The sequence below is a fragment of the Sinocyclocheilus grahami genome, unplaced genomic scaffold (assembly GCF_001515645.1).
Source record: "Sinocyclocheilus grahami isolate Dianchi unplaced genomic scaffold, SAMN03320097.WGS_v1.1 scaffold1210.1, whole genome shotgun sequence".
NCBI classification, from domain to species: domain Eukaryota; kingdom Metazoa; phylum Chordata; class Actinopteri; order Cypriniformes; family Cyprinidae; genus Sinocyclocheilus; species Sinocyclocheilus grahami.
In genome coordinates this window covers 103,135-119,775 of record NW_015506389.1, presented here as the reverse complement: position 1 = coordinate 119,775, position 16,641 = coordinate 103,135, and the positions used below count along the sequence as shown (strand labels likewise).

Below are 16,641 nucleotides of genomic sequence, written 5' to 3'. Positions count from 1 at the left end.
AACGTTGTTCTTGGTTTCTGTTGTTGAACGCCACGCACAAATGACGTCGCTGTCGACCGGCTTACGTCACTTCTTAGTACATACTCTCGGTGTGAATGCAACCCTTTAAATGGTACTGGGAAATAGTTTGTGCAAAATCGTCCCAGTACTTTAGTACCGTACGTTTAGTTCTGGAACTAAAGCGGTGCGAAAGGGCCTAATAGGGCCTTTCGCACCGCGGGAACCTTTTCATAGTACCCGAACTAATTGTGGAACTAACCACTTTTTGGCGTTTTCGCACCGCCGGAACTGGGCGTCACAAATTCAGTCCGTGGAGTCCAAACATTTTGGATGGCCTGGAAGCATTTTTCTTTGTGACTCTAGTGTGTGAAGTTGCAACATGCAACCCAGTTAACAAATGCCAAAAATTTCCACATCATTTTAAACTCACCCCAGACTGCACATTTAGGCCTGTAAAAATGACAGGCTAGCAGGTGTACTTGTAAAAAGTGATGGTATGTTCCTGAACAGCAGTCTGTGTGTGATTGCTCTTTGCTGCCACGACCGAAACCCTCATAACAGGAATGTAGTGCGTTGTCATTCAAGCAAATGTTATTCAAAGACAAACAAAAGAGAAAAGGCTTACCGAGCTGTCAAAATGGTATTTTGAAAAGTTATAGTTATAGATTATATAACGGCTTACATTTGAGATAAGAAGATTTTCATGTCAGTCAGTGACACGCATGGAGGGCTAGGAGTGCTGCTTGTAAAGGATCCAATCAAGAATTTATGCTTCTTATAAAACAATAAAATTGTGGAATATCAAAAGTAGAAATACGTAGAAATGTAATTTGCATCCATTTATGATTTCACAAATTGGGCACTGAACAGGTTTGACATCAATAAACACAAGTTGTGTGAACTACCTATCATTGAAGTGAAATAAGGGTGGTCAGCTCGTGGTTAGGCACTTGCTGTTGTAGGTGCGATCGCAGGTATGTGTGACCTTTGAACTGGTGATTGACTGACACCTGGTTGGGCTTGAGTGACTGCTTCTGCAGTTCATGAACTATAATTTGGGTTTGGATCTAATTTGAATCCATGTTGACGGGTTCCCGCAAAATCGTCCCAGTACTTTAGTACTGTACATTTAGTTCTGGAACTAAAGTGGTGCGGAAGGCCCTAATGAATAAATGCACTACAAATATCTCCAGTAAAAAGATTTGAATTCTTTAAACAAAATAACTTTAATTTGTTTTGCGTATTTGTCTTTACACAAATTTAATCTTCTTAACCTACTGCCACTTTTTAAATTGTTTAAAAAAAGTCTAACAACTTTTTTTATACTTAAAACAAGAATGGGCTAGAAATATAAGCTTATTTTTAAGGGGATGTCATTTTACACAGGCTTACTTAAGTCTTATTTAGGTCACAAATAATTGTAACTTCTTGTAAGAATATTTAGAGATTTGAATTGCAAAACATCCGATTAAAAATACTGTTTTTTTGTGGTATAATTCTCCTTTTATCTCTCTTGCTCTCTTCTCCTATAGAAATGTGTGTAATGTCTCTCTCTATAATGTCTTCATGTGTACACTGCATAACTAGCACTGCCCCAGGGTGTAGTTACCTGTACTTCTGCACTACACAGGTGTGATTGTGCTCTCAGTTCAAGGCAGAAGCAGGTCTGAGCGTGAGAGTTCATGAGCTTCCAGTGTTAAAGCTTTCTACCTCATATTATGAATTGAAATTATTGTGGCTACGATGATGTTCAGCTACTTGGTGCTTGTGGTAAGTACAGTGTGTATTGTTGTCACAGTTATCCAATAGGTTAATTCAAGATTCGGTAACATTTTAAATCAAAAATGTATTTTTATTCTGTTGCTTGTTCGCTGTAAGTTACTTTTTACATTGTTTTGCAAATGACAGTAATGGTAAAAATTTTAATTTGTTACCCTAAGGAGTTATTTCTACCTTAACCCAATTCTAATTAATTTCCACCATACCTAATTCAGTCATATTGATTTTTTTATTTTTTATTATTTTTTAAATGTAACTAAATGCAGTCAAAACCTTGTTGATTTCTCTGTATTTGTTCTGATATTGTGATTATTGGGACCTCGATCTTAATCAGTAATCTGTGCAGTATAATTAATAATATAAATATTATCAATATAATAATACTATAATAATTATTATTAGACATTTTATGGAAGTCTGTGCTTTTAAATGTGTATTCCTGTAACATGAGTGCCTATCAAATTCTTTCTGGGGGTCAGTTGAGAAAAACAGCAACAAAGGAGAGTCTAGTATATAACTTTTCCCAAACCTGTTTCACAACTTTGAATTCTCTCAGGTAAATATACATCGCAAGTTCAAAATGTCTCAAACTACGCCAAAAAAAAATATGTCCTTTGACCCTGCCTTCACGGCAGAAATGACTAAAAATGATCCAGATGTTAATGACTGAATGGCATTTTTAGTGGTAAAGCAAAGCTGTTGCATCATGTTCACATCTTGGTGAGATGCATTTGAAACATTTCTCTTAGCTTTAGGTTTTTTCTGCTCCTAATTGATGTAACATGTTTAAAGCCATACATTAAATAACACACACTGTTTCTGTTGAAAGGGAATGATCTGTCTGTGCAGCACAGAGCCTCTCAAACGCCATAAACGGTCCTGGATTATAGACTCGTTTGACATTGTGGAGGAACACCCGGGGCCTTTCCCCTATGAACTGGGGCAGGTAAATACCATTTCTCTCTAATGCACTGCGGGTATCAAATAATAAAATAATTCAAAACTCGGAGTGGTATATCATTTTGGTTAAAGATCTGGGTTTGTTGCTGGCTTGGTTGGGCAAAATTCTCAATTAAAACTCCCTTCAAATGCATGTATGTACATTTGAATTCAATTAGCCACAAACCAGAGGATGTTGAATTGCAATGACAGAAAGACAAATTTATTTATTTAGTATAAATTTACTTTGTGCTTTATTCTTTTCTTTCTTTCTTCCTTCCTTTCTCTTGATCAAAAAATAAAATAACAAACTCTACATTGTTGCAAAAATTTCATGAAATTAAAAATATTTTGCATGCATCATTTCAGAAAAAAATTAAACCATTTTCAAATATTTCTTGAACATCAAATATTAGAATGATTTCTGAAGGATCGTTTGTGACCCTGAACCACAAAACCAGTCATAAGGGTCAATTTTTCGAAATGGAGATTTATACATCTTCAGAAAGCTGAATAAATAAGCTTTCCATTGATGTATGGTTTGTTAGGATAGGACAATATTTGGATGAGATACAACTATTTGAAAATCTGGAATCTGAGAGTGCAAAAACATCAAAATATTGAGGAAAAACGCCTTTAAAATTGTCCAAATGAAGTTCTTAGCAATGCATATTATTAATCAAAATTAAGTTGATGTATATACAGTAGGACATTTACAAAATATCTTCATGGAACATGATCTTTAGTTAATATCCTAATGATTTTTGGCATAAAATAAAAATCAATAATTTTGACCCATACAATGTATTTTTGGCTATTGCTATAAATATACCTGTGCTACTTAAGACTGGTTTTGTGGTCCAGGGTCACATTTGACACTGAAGATTGGAGTAATGCTGAAAAATCAGCTTTACCCACAAAGGAATAAGTTGCATTTTTAAAGGGGTCATATGATGCTGCTAAAAAGAACATTATTTTGTGTATTTGGTGTAATGAAATGTGTTTATGCGGTTTAAGGTTTAAAAAAAGACATTATTTTCCACATATTGTACATTGTTTCTCCTCTATGCCCCGCCTTTCTGAAACGCGTAAATTTTTACAAAGCTCATCGTCTGAAAAGCGAGGTGTGCTCTGATTGGCCAGCTAACCAGTGCGTTGTGATTGGCCGAATACCTCAAGCGAGTGACGGAAATGTTACGCCCCGGCATTGTAGGCTACTCTCACAGGAAACAGTCCTCAACCTCCGCAAAATGTGCATCACACATCTGAATATTTGGGTTGAAGTGTTCTGGAACAGTGTTGTAAATACAATTTAACCACTGATTTCTAGTCATGTCCTCTTTTGAAAGACAAAACAAAATAGTTTCGCTTTCACAATGTAACACACGGCGGGCTTGAGTGAGCGGAGGCCGGAGGGCTTGAGAACGGCGCGGCCGGCGGATTCAAGGAAGAACACACAGCGCCTTCACGACATGGCGGCAGCAACAATACTACTGCGAGAATAAAAGTTACGCCTTCTTTCTTTGCGTGAACATTTGGGCGGCGTTATGCAATGACGTATACATGTGGGATGTGTTAGAACGAGCCGTTTTAGGTAGGTGTGGCTGACTCTGAACTTTTATAAAGAATATCTCTTTGGATTTGAGACTTTAGTCTTTGCAACTTTACAGATCTTCTTTATGCACCAAGAGCTTGTAACACTCCAAAGAGAAAGGAAAAATTGAAATCGCATCATATGACCCCTTTAAATATATTAAAATAGAAAACAATTCTAATTGTTATTAATAATATTTCACTGTATACATGAAATATCTTATTAAAAACTACATTCAATTCCTTTGCATAAAAAGTATCAGTTTAATGACAAATTATCAAGTATCGCAAACAATGTGCCATGTAGTAAAACTTGCCATCCTGATAAAATTTTTATTTTTTTTATCCCAAATTCTAGATTAAACTGGACCGTAGCTATTTAGTGGAGTTCAGGTTAAAAGGAAAAGGTGTGGATGAAGATCCAAAGGGTGTCTTATCTATTGATTCGCTCACAGGAATCATTAAAGTCCACCGGAAAGTCGACTATGAGCAGTACAGTGTTCTGATGGTAAGTGGAATCTGATTTTTTATTAGATATAGGTTATATTAAGGTCTTATGTCTCACTTGGGACGAAGAGGATTAAGTGAGTAAGTAATATTAAGGGCATAGGTTGGAACTAATTTCATCATCCTTTCAAAGCTGACCTTCCAAGCAAGAAATAAGTCCAACTTGGCCATAGATACACAACTTGGCATGGAAGTCAACATACTGGACATCAACGACAACCCGCCGGTATTCCAGAGGAGGGTTTATGATGTCACTGTAAACGAAGCAGCAAAACAAGGTCAGTATCATTGCCGAACTGTTGAATTTATCAGCTGTAATTCAGGTTTGATTTACTGCAAAATAATATGTAAATCCTACCCACCTTATTTTTCCCGTAAGAGTGGGAAAATTTAATGTTTCTGGCTTCCGGTGTCATTGGCTTCCAGCTATTTTTAGCTGCACAAAACAGCTCGTTTTGCTGCTTGATATTGCAAACTGGTGTCTTACAATTTTATTTTAATGTAGGCTATTATCTTAATTATGAACACACTGGTTTGTAGTGCAAACAGTTTTACCGTTTACTGCACTGTTCTTTTCATTATTTCCCTACAGCGGCTAATGAACCGGAAGTCTTGCACATTCACAGATAGTGCCGTCAAACGATTAATCGCATCCAAAATAAAAAAGTTTTTGTTTACATAATATGTGTGTGTACTGTGTATATTTATGTATATATAAATACACACACACGCATATATTTAAGAAAACTATGTTACGTTTATATATTAAATATATTTATATATGATATAATTTATATGAATATAAACATAAACATGTACATACATTAGAAGTTAAACGCCCTTTAAACAGAGTTGTTGCTTTTTTAACATTATGACTAGTTTAATGTGTCTGCCAGCTTCACTGCCATTTTTTCTGAAACCATTTGTAATTTCTGCCACATTGTAAATCACCATTCATTCAGAAATGATAGTTCTGTCAGGACCACTATCGTCAAAATGATAGATACTTAACATAAAGTTTGGTTTGGCGGTATGGTTCTGTTCTGGGCAAAAAACCTCCCTGCCCATCCATGCAGCCTGTCATGAATGAGCAGGGAGAGCAGCAATAATAACCCCCCCCAACACAAACGATAGGCCAGAACCGCCCAAACCACAACCAATGGCATTCTGAAAGAAGCATATCCTTCTGGAATAACAGAGACTGGGGCAGCAGCAACTTACAGGAGAAGGCAGCGAAGGGGTGCTCTTCTTTATAAGCAGCAAGCCCCTTACCGGAGAAGAGTAGCAGCAAAGGGGTGCTCTGCGGATCAGAAATTATGAATCTCTGATAAGTGGCAGTCCAGCAGGGAAAGCATAGACTGCAGAAATACTTCGAAAGACGGTCATTGATATTACATTCTTATATGTATAGAAGCCATTAGGAGCGATAAACGCGTGCTTCTGACGCAGCTGAAATCAACCGCACACTCACACAGCTAGTGAAACATCAACCTTAGAAATAAACAACCATAACATTGAGATTATGCCGCTGAATACAGCGAGCCCCAGTTGAAACGCATACACGAGAATGCTTGTTTCATTTAAACTTGTTCTCATGGCCTTAACTATCGGCGTGTCCTCAGAGCGATTGCATGCTCTATACTACGTGTTGCTCCAGCTGTGTGAACACAGATCCGTAAATGCTGCTGCAAATATGCTTTTTTCAATTAGCAGACCAGGTAATATACACAGCGATATGGATTAAAACAGCATTCACTTATCTTAGATGTGGATTTCAGATGTTCTGAAACACGCTGCAACAGTTTGATTTGCGAGCAGCGATGCTTAATTTGCTCCGAAGCAAGCTGAAAAGCTGCTGAATAATACTGAATACAGCTTATATAGGAATGCCGTGATAGGTGTCGTATTCCTATAGGTAGATGTGATCAGCTGAGAGTCAGCTGATGCAAGCTTGACTCACGTGACCTGCCAGAACTAACGCTAAAGCTTAATTGCTGGAAATTGGTTTCTAAACAGTTAAATCTTGTAGCATCATAAATTCACACAAATACAATTAGATTGTTAGATTTTTTGCATAATCTGAAAAAATTACATCTTTATCAGAAATTACATTCAATAAAAATATTAAATTCTGTTTTTAAACATTATGTCTGATATGGGACAACTGTAATATTTGATGTAAATTTCACACAAGAATTGCTGAAATATATTTGTTCTGTATCACCAAGATTGCATAAATAATGAAAATGATTATTGATTTACATATTTTAAGATTATGAGTCTATTCATTAAAGTTATCGGAAACTTACTATGATTAAAATGTAAAAAAAAAATCTTAAACTATAATTATTATATTAACCTTCATGAAAAAATACTCCTATTGTTGAAGATACACTATAAAAAGAAATGTTGCTTTTATGAATAAGCTTTTATTTATAAGCCCTCAAAATATGAATTAGTAATGGCAAATATGTGATATGTTTACTTCCCTGAGATTTTAAAGGGAAAATGTATTATTCACTCACATTTATGTCATTTCATACAACTTACGTCACCCATACAACTTACTTTCTTCTGTGGAACACAGCATTTTAAACAAATTTATGGTTGCTTTTTTCCATACAATTACAATAAATGGTTTTTAAAAAAAAGAGCACCATGAAAGTAATATGAAGGTGGTTTTTATGACTTGTGTGCTATATTTCAGGTTTTCTGATGCCATACAATCTTTGTGTGACAAAACTTTAATTTGTTATTCACTGAAAATCATGATATCCCCAAAATAAGTAACATTGTCTGATTTTAAGGCTTCAGATCTTTTCAATTAATTGCTTGATCCACTTCAAATTACTATTTCATTGATTCAGTAACAGCAGTTAATGGCTCATAAAAAACTCAAATCCATGACCTTAGTGTTGCTTGTACTTGTACTTGTTTGAGATACAGGAAAGTGCTTTTGCATCATTTTTGAAGCATAATTAGTTCCAATTTATTGTAATCGTATGGAAAAGAGTGACTAGTAAAGTATTTAGCTGTTCTCATTTTGAAAAAAAAAAAACAAGTTATATGGAAGTGGAACAATATGACGATGAGCAAATAATAGATTCTAATTTTCAGAATAAATATTCCTTAAAGAAATGAAGTCATGCTCTTCATATTGTCTGTTTGCAGGTGGTTTTATTGTAGGTGTTTTAGCAATTGATAAGGACGCACCAGGAACTCCGAATTCCACCATTGATTACAAAATCATTTCTGTCACTCCAACAACTAAAAATGTGGACTTCTACATCCAAGAAAGTGGTGCAATATCTTTCAAAGGATGCTTTGATTATGAGGTAAAATAAAAACCCAGGAAATGCATAATTTGCAAGTACAGAAATAATTACTTTGTTGTTACTTGCACAGTCCATAACATACTGTACTACAGCCTATAGCATATGCATGCCTTTAAAACCAGTGTGTCATGCTAGGATTGGGATATTGCAGCAAAAGACAAGAGTTATCATGTTTGTGCCTGACAGACCAACAGGCATCACAGTCCAGTTTCAGTGTTCAAGTAACATGTGAAAACATGTCTTTAAAATATCTTGACATTTGCCAGGTTATTTAAAGTTTGAGTATGTATATGAAGAGTCTAACCGGTTTTCTTTTCAGGTGGCTAATAAATACTCTATAACAGTTGAAGCAAAGGACCGTGGAGTTGTAAAGCTGTCAAGCACAGTGACAATAATTGTCAACCTTCAGGATGGCAACAATCATTTACCAGTTATCACAGGGCAAACGGTTAGTGTTAAGGGGATAGTTCACCCAAAAAATTAAAATTCTGTCATCGTTTACTCACCGTCATGTTGTTGAAAACCTGCATGACTTTCTTTCTTCGTTTGAAGAACAGATCTTTTGAAGAATGCTTTTAACCAAACAGTTGCTTAGTCACTGACTTCCATTAATATATATATATTTTTCTCCATGCAGTTAAAGTCAATGGCTACCAGCAACTGTTGGTTTACCAACATTCTTCCAAATATATTATCAAATGTTACCAGAATTTTCATTTTTGGGTCAACTGTTTTTACATTTTCCGCTTCACTAGGGTTCAGCTAATGTGGCGGAAGGGACAAATGGTACATCACCTCTCAAACTACATACAGCTGATGCTGACACGCGTCCCACTGCTGCATGGAGGGTCAGATACTCCATACAAGGGGATAAAGGTGGCCACTTTGCCATCCACACTGATCCAGACACCAATGATGGAATCCTCACTGTGGTTAAGGTATGTTTGCACACTGTAAATGTCATGCTATGTTCACTAATCTCATTACAAAGCAGAAATAAATTATTAAGAGATATTGACTCATTTATAGGTCATTAGTAGGGTAAGATGTGGACAAATGCCCAACAGTTGCCCCATTAGGCATCTTCCTGCATACTCCCGGCCTCGTTTTTGTCTTGACCACAGATTACACACAAAAAAGACACATTTCAGTCACTTTTCGGATTGTTAAATCTTTATTAATGTAAATAGAATGTGCATAGGTTTGGTCTTGGTGGACTAGATCTGCTTCGCTGCTGCTGCAGAGAAAGTAGACTTGCTTCTGCTAAACGCTCGGCTCATAAAATTAAAAGGAAACATGCTGCTGTTGCTAGAGAGGGGAAGATCCGTGTAGCAGATCTAGAGGACATGCATAGCATGCAGACACAGTGTTCATTGAATACGTCCTAGTTATATAGGTAAACGGTAATGAGCACGTTAATCTGATTGGCTGGGTCCCCCTCGGGAGAAATCACAGGGGCCCCCCCGACTCGCGGGGCCCCACACAATTGCGTGCTTTGCCTGCTGGGTAAACACGCTACTGGTCATGAACTGAGAAACCAAAAGAGGTAATTGTAAGCACCGCCAATGCAGCTTTAGATCAACTCCTGCTTACACTGCAAAAAATACTTTTCTTACTTAGATTTTTTTGTTTGATTTCCAGTGCAGATATCTAAAAATTCTTAAATCAAGAAGGATTTTCTAGACAAGTAAAAATTATTGTCTTGTTTTCAGAAAAAAAACAAGTCAAAATTAAGCGAGCTTTTGTTTGAAACAAGCTAAATAATCTGCCAATGGGGTAAGAAAAATAATCTTGTTTTCTGCTTGAAATAAGATTATTTTGCTTACCCCATTGGCAGATTATTTTGCTTGTTAGAAGCAAAAACTCACTTAATTTTGACTTTTTTTCTGAAAACAAGACAATACTTTTTACTTGTCTAGAAAATCCTTCTTCATTTAAGAATTTTTAGATATTTTGGATGGAAACAAGACAAAAAAAATCTAAGTAAAGCATTTTTTTGCAGTGTAGACCTCACTGCCTGTTTAGCCCCGCCCACCGATTCGTGCATGTAGTGTTTATGAGCGACACGAACGCGTAGGTGTACTTAGAAACCAAACGATAAAAATGGTCAGAAGACATCAAGACGCTGTGCAGGGCCAAGTTGTGGACAAACAGTGTTTGCGTTACCTTCCTTCTGATCCCAATGTTAGGAGAGAGTGCATGGACTTTATTTTCAATTAATATTTAATGATCCAGATCGTGGAAGTAAGAACTTGAGCTGCATTCCAAATGACGCACTATACACTATGCACTCATACACTCTGTACTTATGCACTAGGTACTCAACCATGTATAGTATGAATTATATAAGGTTATTTTGTCATTCATAATCGGAGTCAAATAGCCCCTCCCCCTTCGGTACATAATTAAAGCTGTGACAGTTGAGTGCATGAAGTGTTCAATATTCCACACTTCATTTTTTCAGGTATTTAAAGTGCAATTTTTCAGTGTGAACGCACTACTCACACTATTTATTCTACTAAACGTCATAGAATAGTGCACAAGTACGCGATTTGGGATGCACCTTTGGTTCTTTTTTCAGTTCATTTTTTACCACGGATTCGTTTACAAACAAGGCACAATTCGACGCAGGATTTTCAAAAACATTGAAACTTAAGTCGATGCTGTGCCGAATATATTGGATCTGACAGTCGCACCACAAAAGTATAAGTGTTTTCATTACGTGGTCACTATTGCTTCATCTCTTCTTATAGATCGTTTGATATGTAATGAGTTATTTATGCGTTTTTGACTTGAATCACAGCAGCGGCCATCTATGACGAATTTACGCTGTCAAACATACACAACTGTAAGCCAATCATAGCAGTGTCTACAATCTGCCAAGCCTATTCAAACAGAGCGTTCTGATGAGCGAGTTAAAAACAAGACAAAAAATAGCTTATTACTTCTAAATTATGTTTTTTGATGTAAAAATTACATATAAGTGGACCTCAGAGAACAGTACAAAAAAACAAATAAAACGAGGCAGTTCATGACCCCTTTAATGTTTTTTGAGTAAACAATATATATTGTGAATGATTTGTGAGAGTGAGGACCCGAGCAGCATGTTGGTACTAATGTTATTATATTCACCTTTAATCCTTACTGTAATTCATGGTGTTATTATTCAGTGATTCCACATTTCAGATGTATTTGCTATTCATTCAAATCTATACTAATTAGGTGAAATCATTCCGTTAGAATTCACAGTCTTGCTATAATGACATACGTTCAGTAAAAAAAGTCATGAAATAAATTTACCTGCTATACTGATATTGTGTGTATTGTTTTCATGCAATTCTTTGCCAGCCTTTAGACTATGAAGAAAACCCAGAACAAAAACTCACCATCTTTGTTGAGAACGAAGAGCCTTATTTCTCTTGTGAGGTTAAAGAGAAATCTGCACATGGGCTCTGGACAATCATCACAAATCCACCAAAACAGTCCTCTAGGAATATTATCATTACGGTGGAAGACGCCAATGACCCTCCATTCTTCCCAGATCCAGTAAGAAAAGTAATTTTGGAAGAAAATGGTGCTGTCGGAGCTTTTGTAGACAAAGTGACAGCAGTCGATCCTGACACTGGACGTCCCCACAAACTGGAGTATGTGTTCAATCATCAGAATCACTTGGCTCCAAAAATATCTGGACAATAAAGCCATAGTTAAAATGTGTCCTGTTGTTGCATTCTATAAAATACCAAACCATGTGGCATGATCATATAGTGAGATGTCTAAACGTTTCCAAATACTTTTGTTGCCACTCCATATGGGGAATCCAGACAGTAAGTTTGTTAATAATAAGCTATTTATTTTCTCCCGCGCCAGGTATTCTATTGAACAAGATCCTGCAGGCTGGTTCAGAGTAGACAAAACAACTGGGGAAATCTTTGTAAAAGAGTCTTTGGACAGAGAGTCAAGTCATGTGACCAATGGGACTTATACAGTCACTGTCCTTGTGACAGAGAAGGGTAATACAATATAACTGTTTTGCATTAAGCTTGCAAATAACTGGTAACGACTACATCTATCCATCCATGTTCGAAATCGCTTGTCTTATGTAGGGTCTCAGAGATGCTGGAGCCTATTCCAATGTGCTGGGCTGTAGAAAGAGACAAAACCTACATAGTTTACAAACTTTTATCATCTAGAAGTATTATTTTCCATTTTTCTCTGATTTTTCACACCAGATGACCATCCTCCAATGACAAGCACTGCTACCATTCAGATCCACATTGAAGACAAAAACGACAATGTCCCTATTTTAAAGGAGAACATGGTTTCTGTCTGTCAGTCTGATGAAGTGTCAAGTACAGAGATCACAGCCTATGACCTTGATGGAGATCCTTACAGTGGTCCATTCAGTTTTGAAATTATGGGAGATCATAAGAAAGAATGGAGCTTTGACCCCAGTCATGGTAAATAATAGTAATAATAATAATAAAAAAAACATTGTGGTTTATATAGTGCATTATATAGAACCTTATATAGTGTTCTCAGCATTAGGTTAGATTTGACTAAGCTCTGATGTAAAACACATGGTCATTACCTTTCATATTTTTTGCTTTGTCTTTTAGGTTACACAGTGCATTTGGTGAAGGATAAAAGCATCCATGCCAGTCTGAACACATTGATTGTGAAAGTCTCTGATAAACAGGGCAGGTTTGTCCTCCAGAATCTCTCTGTTGCTGCGTGTGATTGTGCGGTTTCACCAAACTGTCTGATGGAGCGCAACACACAGCAAAAAGTGGGAAGTGGCTTGATAGGAATTACCATTCTTGCCGCGCTGATGATATTTGGTGAGCACAGGATTCTGTTAAATTCCCTATAAAATGATTTGATAAATAGATTTCCTATCCTGTGTTGTCCTACTATTATTGGGGCAGGAGGACAGTTAAGTAACATTTGTTATTATTATTATTATTTCACAAATTAAGTTATTTTGATATGACCAAATTAAATCGTTTCAAAGTGATTTTGTGTGGAAACTTCAAACTTTCTTTTTTTTGTTAAATCTTTGAATTATAGCAAACTGTTGGCAAGCAATAGCGCTAAATGCTAAGTCAGCCCCTTAAGTAAAGCTGCAAAGACAGTCTTGTCTATGTTTCCATACTCCTATTCACCAATGGCAACCCAGTTCGATTGAAATTCAACATTAAACAATATCAAGTGTTAGTACTACACAAAAATAGTACTAAAACAAGCACTCCCTATACATTTTTATTCTCACTGTTAAGTCCTATGCAAAGCATGCTAGGAACTATATATTCTTTTTAAAATATGTATCACATTTTCTGATATGTACTAACAATAAAATAAAATAAACACCATAAAAGCTAGGATGTATGTTTTCTGCACAACACACTGGTGTCAAGTGAAAATACTATTTAAACAAAATTGTTTCTTTTAGTTGAATCTTTTGGGAGAGTTGTTTGCTGTTTAAAAAAAAAAAATCCAAACTGAATGAAACGGGTTCATACCTGAAATCATGATTTTCCATTAGAACAATACACACATTTAGCGTATAACGTTAGTTCTGGGAGGTCACGTGAGTCAAGCTTGCATCGGCTGACTCTCAGCTGATCACATCTAGCTATAGGAATACGACACCTATCATAGCATTCCTATATAAGGTCTATCCAGTATTATTCAGCTGCTATTTCGCTTGCTCAGGAGCAAATTCCCCTCCTCCATCCCCAACTCCTCCTTTCGCCACAGTCAGGACTTGGTTTTCTGATATTCCTCATTGAATCAGACTCCTTTTATCTTGACTAATGTTGTTACACTTAAATATCATTAAGTACATTAATGATATCTGCTTTGTTCTGTACTGTTTACCATTGGGGGGCTATTATTGCTGCTCTCCGTGCTCATTCATGACAGGCTGCATGGATGGGCAGGGAGTTTTGCCCAGTACAGAACCATACCGCCAAACCAAACTGTATGCTAAGTGTCAGTCATTTTGACGATAGTGGTCCTGACAGAAATATATGTGCAGTAAGTTCTAATATTTCATGTTGCTTTTAAGAAGTAAAAGCATCTTGAATCTGAAAGCTGTTTTTTCTTTTAGCTTGTCTGTTGCTGTCTCTCGTTTGCTCTTATGGGCCTGTGAAGTCTCTGGTGCAGGTAGACAATGTCTTAGAAGATGCCCTTCTGCCTTCTAACATCGAGAAACCTGGCTCTGATTGTGTGGTAAAACCTTACATTAAGATTTCTTGCGAAAAGCTAAATGGCCCTTTCACAGTGAGGTCTAATACAAAGATAACAAATGAATGGTCTACTCTATTTTTTTTACATTCATAAAGGTCCCGACTATTCTTTTAAAGAAGGCATCTGTTAGTCACTCAAAGGATGCAACTTTTGTCAGTAATGGGGCTCAACAGACAACTGACATTCAGGGGGTATGCTAAACATTTCTGTTTGTTTCATAATGAGATCTCGGAAACACTATACATTTCTTATAAAACCACTGTCATTCTTTACACTACAAATCATTGTATTGTATTCATTTTGTTTGTTGATTACAGGTATCTAGCCAAATTATAGCCACTCATAGTCTCCCAGTTCAAATGGATGAGTGCTGGTCTAGAGACAGATCACATTATTCCAGTGAGGTAATACAACAGTTCATGTATGAAATTGTCCCAATCAAATATCCTTTGAAAGTGAAAGCTCAGTATTTACTGTATACTGTCTTCTGTTTCTAAGAAACAGACATGGATGTGGAAACAGTATCAGAGTGAAAACCGCTACCAGGTAAACCTTAATCATTTCATGGCATGTCTAAATTTGTTACTGTTCAGTGAAACTAGTGAAATCTTTAAATCAGTAATATACATGGGGTTTTCTTACACCCTTAGGGTTCAACATTTAGCAGGAGGAGCTCACAAAGAAGACAGGGTACCTATTTCATCAGCAGCTCAACTCTACAAAGTTTGCTCTCTCAGGTACATTCGCCTTCAGTTTTCCACCCAGACACGCAGCAGGTCAATTCAACATTAATTCATCCATTCATTCACTGACTAAACATATTTCTTTCTCAACTTTCAGAGATTGCATTCAATACAGGGCCTAGAAAATGAATTGCTTGATTACGAACCTCAGCTTTACGCAGTTGAGGACAACTCTGATCATTTTGTAGACCTGGACCCCATAGACCTGCCTATGAATGAGTTTGATCCTGAGCTGCTCTCAGACCTCGGACCAGCATTTAAGCATCTGGCTTCTATCTGTAACCCAGGGACACTGTCAAAACCAGAAGTGATGAAGAATGGGATCAGATAGTCTAGTGATGAAGATGAGGATGAAGATGTTTCACCTTCTTATTCAGGACTGGTCACTTGAAAGCAGAAAGAAAGAAAGAAACCAATGGAGAGATTTTTTTAAATAAAATTAAAAAAATTTAAAGAAAAACTGCAGAGTTTAAATTGGGATTAGTATCTTTTTGTTCATAATGGCTGTTATGTCTTAAATAGGTTGGTGTGATAGCATTGTTTCTTTCGGAATTTCTGTGAAACATGCCAACATTCACACATTCAGTTAAACATTCGGTCAGAGATTTTTCAAAATGTATCAATTTTCCACTAATGCAAATGGTCTCAAATCACACTTTGAGTTTTACTTCGAGATATATTTCAAGTGCAATAAAATGCACCTGCAAAGACAAGTTATTACTACTTCAGTTTGGGAAACGGCAATTATCTATATTTCATTCATGTCTACATATCTTAAAACAAATAATGCAGGTAAAAACATTGTACTCAGGGCTACAAAGAATTATATCTTTATTAATCTTTTCTTAGCTGTACTGCCTGTTTTGTGAGAGGATTGTATGCATTAACATTGGACATTTAAATGCCTTTTTATCCTTACACAGTTAAAACGTAGAAAAAACAAAAACAAGAATCTACAAAAATGTGAAGGAAATCATGGAATAGTCCAAAAATTAATGAATTAGCTGTAGAAATGTATTATTGTGTTTGACCCAATGCCTGAAGTGGGAATGAATGGTGCCGGTTTCTTACCTTATTTTCTTAATTAAAATGTTTGTTTAGTGAATGTTTTCTTTTGAGATCTCTATAACCACACAACTGTCTTACACTGTCATGCCATTCCAGCTGTCATGAATTATTTTAATTTGTGAAAATAAAGATGATTTTTCATGACCATAGTGCACGTGGAGTAATGTCTGTAGCTACTGTCACACTTGTCAAATAAAATTGTTAAAAAAATGCAATGTTGGCAAATATTTTTTTTTACCCCATTCATGAAATCCTTCTTTTAATCTTTTATTCAATAAAACATTTATTGACGATACACTCGTATTTAAAAAAAAATTTAATCAGATTTTGACAATCACTATATACAGTGGGTACGGAAAGTATTCAGACCCCCTTAAATTTTTCACTCTTTGTTATATTGCAGCCATTTGCTAAAATCATTTAAGTTA

General features: G+C 36.2%; 1 protein-coding gene across 2 annotated transcripts; it reads left to right on the top strand.

Annotated features, from left to right (window-relative positions):
• The first annotated feature begins 1,665 nt into the window (after positions 1 to 1,665).
• On the top strand, positions 1,666 to 15,581 carry cdh27 (cadherin 27). 2 transcript variants are annotated; one of them, XM_016253912.1, is made up of 17 exons: positions 1,666 to 1,770; positions 2,609 to 2,725; positions 4,670 to 4,819; positions 4,952 to 5,096; positions 7,990 to 8,153; positions 8,473 to 8,601; positions 8,909 to 9,091; positions 11,502 to 11,797; positions 12,021 to 12,163; positions 12,383 to 12,610; positions 12,770 to 12,991; positions 14,263 to 14,384; positions 14,498 to 14,593; positions 14,720 to 14,806; positions 14,907 to 14,948; positions 15,053 to 15,139; positions 15,243 to 15,581. In XM_016253912.1, the coding sequence occupies exons 1-17, from the start codon at positions 1,744 to 1,746 to the stop codon at positions 15,474 to 15,476; spliced, it is 2,472 nt and encodes an 823-aa protein (XP_016109398.1). In that variant the 5' UTR covers positions 1,666 to 1,743; the 3' UTR covers positions 15,477 to 15,581. The 2 variants fall into 2 exon arrangements, with proteins under 2 accessions (XP_016109398.1, XP_016109397.1); XM_016253911.1 differs by having other exon boundaries at positions 14,901 to 14,948; positions 15,243 to 15,580.
• The last annotated feature ends 1,060 nt before the right edge of the window (positions 15,582 to 16,641 follow it).